The sequence below is a fragment of the Anopheles darlingi genome, chromosome 2 (genome assembly GCF_943734745.1).
Source record: "Anopheles darlingi chromosome 2, idAnoDarlMG_H_01, whole genome shotgun sequence".
NCBI classification, from domain to species: Eukaryota; Metazoa; Arthropoda; class Insecta; order Diptera; family Culicidae; genus Anopheles; species Anopheles darlingi.
This window is the reverse complement of record NC_064874.1, coordinates 58,345,283-58,350,282: the sequence shown is the minus strand read 5'-3', so window position 1 is coordinate 58,350,282 and position 5,000 is coordinate 58,345,283. Positions and strand designations below refer to the sequence as shown.

The window sequence follows — 5,000 nt, the reverse complement described above, 5'->3', positions numbered from 1 at the left end:
CATAGGCTGGACGAAGAGTAATTGAAGGAGTATATCACAGCAAAAGTCAAGAACTTTACAGTATCGTGGAAGAGGATCATTTGCATCTTCGGAGTCGTACAACAATGCCTCGTATTGCGCTACATTGTTTGATCATGTGACAGGTTTTGAACACCAGTAATGTTAGTAATTTTACTAAAGTTTTTATACTTTTTTGTAAAAACTAGCTAAATATGATCTTATATCATCGAAGGCTTTTAAAAATAAGATAAAAAGGAGGCTGTAGCTTTAGACTGTGTAGAATTGGATTTGAAGAATACCGAACTAGCTATTCGATAAAATGTGATTTTTTTGGGAAAAATGTTGGGACCTATATGAAAATCAGCCGCAAATCTCACCAAAATATGTATAAAAAGGTCCTGGAATGTATTTTTCGCAAGATTCAGACGATAACATGTTATCTTACAACCATATGGCGAAAAAATTGGTCAAAATTTCGTTGCGCGTAATGTTTAGAAATTAAACTACATTGTAATTTTACATTGTAGTTTAATTGGGTTTGATTTCTATGACAAAAATGCGAGGAAACATTTTCACAGTCTGTGATACGATCCTTACGTTAGTCGGAACTGCTCGGTGTACATACTGTCCTTGGGTAGTACGAAACTCATCATTCGTAGTGAAGTGAGCAGTCCGTCCATCTGTATGAATAGAAGAAATAGGCACATTCAAAAGTTAAAGCTTAAGTTTCCTTTCTCATCTTTTCTTTTGTTCCCAACTTCCACTTCATACCGTTCTTAGCTCACAAATTTCTCCTGCATCGAAGCGGTTTGCAATATCTCCGAGGGCCTCATTTAACTCGCAATGAAAAGCGAAACTCTCGTATTGTAGCAGTGGGACCGCAGTGGCCACATTAGTGTAAATCGGAATGGAGTTTCCGTTGATTGCTGAAGCACCTGCGAGCTAGGATTCAATGATTTGAAAGACATTGTCGATTGCTAACACCTATTAGGACAGATATTTACTCGAGAGGCTTTTCCATTGTAGAGTTTTTTCATCGATCTCATAGCAGCTTCATCCTGGTTTAGAATGGATGCATTGGGATTTGTGGTTTGTTGTATTAACAGTTTAGTAACGGCGCCTGTAACTTACCTCAACAAGTGCCCGATTGTAAGAATCGTTGTTGAAAACCACTAGGAGGGGACTTCTGGATAGTTGTTCGATCGATTGAGGTCCCATATTTCTGGTGCTCAGCATCTCACCGACGATCGAGGCGATGTAGTAGTTGTACAGGATATAATTTGCGAGAAGCACAGTGTACAGTACAATACGTACCGGGGCGCGAGAGCATCCCTGCGATGTACCTTGCTGAGCTAACATGCCAATCATATCGGTTAAAAAATGAATCGTTGTTTCCGTCGGTCGTGATAACGAATCGTGACAGTGCTTTAGCAGATGGAGTGAGACCAATATAAGCACCAGGATTAGACCAAAGGCACACCATACTTCCATCGTAAACCGTGTCAGGTATCCAGTTTCCCGAATGATTCCTCCAATTTCGGGTGTTAAACGAAAAATGAAGCTTACGCTGGAATGATAGAAATATAAACAATTCGCGTAATGTAACGTAATATCACGTAATACCTGTAACTCCAGCTTTGATGTATAATGCGAATGTGCACTGGAGGAGATTGGGTCAGGCTTTGCAGAATTCCAGCACCGATCAGATCGTAATCGGTACTAATTTGACTCAGGTTTCCTTCGGTCTTATTAAATATCACACTAAAATTGATGCATTAGTAAAGGATTTAGGATCGCTAATCAGATGGCGTAACTTACGAGAAGTGATGGACATCTTGTAGAAACTTGATCAAAGCCAAATGATACTTAGTGTTGCCAGGTATGCTATCCGATTGTATGCCGGGATCCAGCGAGGGGCTCTCCATAACGGCAGCTCGTAACTGGTGGAGGGACAAAGTTTGGCGAATGGCGTTTCGATCATATCCTGAAAAAATGTGCAAACCCGTGCCATTATTCCATTCGCCAATATGGCGCATCTCTATCGAATTGCAATTATAATTGCTGTTGGCGTAGATATCGATCAAACGATATCCGGACTTTCCGGACGCCTTCTGAACCCACAGTACATCTGAATCCAGACGTAAAACACACGCATCTCTCACAGGCTTTATGTCATCATAGCGTTGATTGAAGGCACTGACCAATAGCCAGAAGAACGAAGAGTTGAATAAAACTCTGTTGCTTTCCTAGTTGCGTTGATAGATCATAGATTTTAGTTCGTCGGATAAATCCGGACGGAACCACAACCGGAACTAACCTGCTGTAGGAATTGCGCAAAATTGGAACAACTTATATCTGCTATTATGGCCTGTTGGTTAGAGGAAGGCAACACGCTGAATGAAGCATTATCCGGTGACGTTAATCTCTTCGATTGTACGTAGAATCCGCTTTGCAGTAAAATCCGGGCAGAAGAAGCAAGATCTGTCATGGCGGGAAAAGATTTAATACTTTTAGCACGATGTTCTGATGGATGTTCAACTACTCCGTCAGAAGATGTTACTCTCATCACAGCCCAATATCAAAACACCGCGCAAGTCTCGATAGTTTAACACATCTTTAACGAGTTCATGTTCAAAACTGCTCACGATAGCTGGATATAAACTAAGCAAAATGGATAACATCCTCAAAAGGTCCATAGTTACAAGTCTAAGTCAATAAGGCCGTGTTGAAACAAACGCAATCTTATCGGAATGGCTTCTACAGACAGTGTCATTACAATTACCAACAACATCTATCCAAATTGCGATGAAACTATAAAAACTAGGCTTGGAATTTCAAACCAGTATTCAGCAATTACACGTTTGATGAGGATTGACATGAAGATAGCTCAAAGTGCTGCACAAACCAAACAACGAGCAATTCGCGGTAGTATAAATTATGCAGCCGGTTCTGTCAATCTTAATTAAGCTTTCGGAATATTCGTTCTCGTACATTCCGAACGAGTTTAGGAAGAGAGATGGGGACGAGGAGCTGTCGAAGGAACCGAGGAGGAGAATCGACAGAAACAAAAAGTATTCTCAGCTTAGATTGTAAATTTCCATTTTTAAGATAGATTTATCGCATTGTCGAGTGTCTGTGAACCATCGTTTGCATCGTTTATTCAATAGCGTGCCGTTGAACCATGCCGGCCATTAACAGTGGTCTCAAGCAGCTATAGTGCTCCAGTCAGAACGGCGAATCAGTTTAAAGACCCTTCCCTTCCTCCGCTCCCCCTCCACCTCCCGAAAATCATCAAATATCGCCGACTATTGTTCTGGAAATGTAATTTAAAACAATAAGCAGAAATATGGCATTTCGCAGCAAACGCGCGGCAATCTGCCACGATCATCCGCAAGACCGGGACCTGGGAGGGGAGTGGTCAAGAGACCGACGACCGAGATGCCGCCAATCCCTTCTCTCAGGCGTGCAGCGGCGACGGCGGCGGCGGCGAGGACGGATGATAGTCACACCAACTCGTCATCTTCATCACCAGCAGAGACCGTCGGCCTTCGATGCTTTCGGCGCGTATGCTATCCCGTTTTTCCGCCAGATAAATTAACCCCGATAGTGCGATGCCAACTGCAAAACAGGTCACAATTCAAAACCATTAACATCACCAACCAGCCCGCCAGCCAGCCAGCCAGCATCAAGCGATCAAGTGTGCCGTGCGCGTTTGTGGCAGGCATTTCGCTGCCATTTTACAACCTCCTAATATGATGAAGGCCAACGAAACCTCGCTCAGCTCCACCGAGTAGACCGTTGCACTTCCTTGGCAGATCGGTTTGGTTGTCTTGTGGATCCTATAAATCCGCTTTACGATTCCCGTTTCCTGTGCCCGCATCAGCCTTCATTGTCCGAATTTGTGACCAAAATTCGGTTTTTTTGTTTTGTGTTTCGGACGTTTTGCATCGCAAAAGGCAGAAAAGGCAGAGTGATAGACAGAGAGAGAAAGAAAGAGCGAGTGAGAGGAGCACAATGAAGTCAAAGATCGAAGGCGAAGCTGGCCCATCGGGGATCGGGGACCTTACGTCGTTTTGAACAGCTCACTATACATACTGTGCTTGGGCAGTACGAACGCCATGACGCGAATGTCGTATCCAAACAAACCTTCGACCTGCAAAAGGGGATATATGAGGTGCGATACCCTCGAGTACGATCAAGTAATGCTTGCTTGCTTGGCACACAGTTGGCATCACACGACCAGCCGCGTACTTACCGTGCGCAGTTCACAGATCTCATTAGCCGTGAACTGGTTGGCCAGTGCCGGGTAGACCTCCGTCAGCTCGCAGTGCAGCGCGTGACCACCGCGCCTCAGAAACGGTACCGCGTGGTCAACGTCGGTAAAGAGTGGCAGCTCCGTGGCAGGTGATCGTGCCGGGCGTGCCTTCCGTTCGTACAGCTCCGTACTGTACGGTAACGTTTGCTCCTGTGTAACACCGCGAGTGTCTCGTTTAGGTTTTCTAAGTGGCCACCAGTGCGCCTCGACACTTACTTACCCGGAGCATTATGCGATGGTAGCCGGTATCGGTCAGTGAAACCTTCAACGAGCTGTCAATGACTTGGGGGATCGTTTCCGGGCCAATCATCTGGACACTCAGCAACCCACTGATCACGGTCGAGGTGTAGTAGTTGTACAGGACAAGGTTGCCCACCAGTAGCACCAGTATGGCGACCCGGGATGACACAAATCGTGAGACCTGGGCCACACCTTGCTGGGCAACACACGATACGACATCGAGTAGATAGGTCTCCGGCGGTGGTGGCGGGCCCAGTCCGAGGTGGGCAGACGCCCGGGGGAGATATTTCAGCACCAGCATCGCGAGGCCCAGCGACATCACGAACGCCAACCAGACGGAGAGCGAAAATGGAGCGACAAAACCATTTCCTTCCGATTTGCTGCCAATGTCCGGTGTGATTTTGTACACGAAACCAGTTCTGTTTTGGCGAAGGGAAAGGGACAG

General features: G+C 45.4%; 2 protein-coding genes across 2 annotated transcripts in view; both read right to left on the bottom strand.

Moving 5' to 3' along the window:
• Positions 1 to 593: 593 nt before the first annotated feature.
• LOC125959380 (uncharacterized) lies at positions 594 to 1,925 on the bottom strand. Its single transcript, XM_049692201.1, has 5 exons — positions 1,819 to 1,925; positions 1,624 to 1,761; positions 1,132 to 1,567; positions 772 to 942; positions 594 to 680 (listed from the first exon to the last, which is right to left on the bottom strand). The coding sequence occupies exons 1-5, from the start codon at positions 1,923 to 1,925 to the stop codon at positions 594 to 596; spliced, it is 939 nt and encodes a 312-aa protein (XP_049548158.1).
• A 1,532-nt stretch (positions 1,926 to 3,457) lies between these two features.
• The window catches only part of LOC125959379 (ionotropic receptor 75a), a 3,567-nt gene continuing 2,024 nt past the window's right edge, over positions 3,458 to 5,000 (bottom strand). Inside the window, exons 6-10 of the mRNA XM_049692200.1 lie at positions 4,536 to 4,974; positions 4,256 to 4,465; positions 4,068 to 4,153; positions 3,745 to 3,884; positions 3,458 to 3,618 (exon numbers count right to left, since the gene is read on the bottom strand). Coding sequence (XP_049548157.1) covers positions 3,458 to 3,618; positions 3,745 to 3,884; positions 4,068 to 4,153; positions 4,256 to 4,465; positions 4,536 to 4,974 — 1,036 coding nt within the window. The remainder of the gene's footprint in view (positions 3,619 to 3,744; positions 3,885 to 4,067; positions 4,154 to 4,255; positions 4,466 to 4,535; positions 4,975 to 5,000) is intronic.

What these genes read in the sequence shown, in the direction of transcription:
- LOC125959380 (XM_049692201.1), bottom strand. Translation starts at nt 1,925, where the DNA reads ATGGAGAGCCCCTCGCTGGATCCCGGCATACAATCGGATAGCATACCT. An exon ending in CATCAAAGCTGGAGTTACAG is followed by an intron (nt 1,568 to 1,623) that starts GTATTACGTGAT and finishes CTATCATTCCAG; the next exon opens with CGTAAGCTTCATTTTTCGTT. An exon ending in AAATTTGTGAGCTAAGAACG is followed by an intron (nt 681 to 771) that starts GTATGAAGTGGA and finishes CTATTCATACAG; the next exon opens with ATGGACGGACTGCTCACTTC.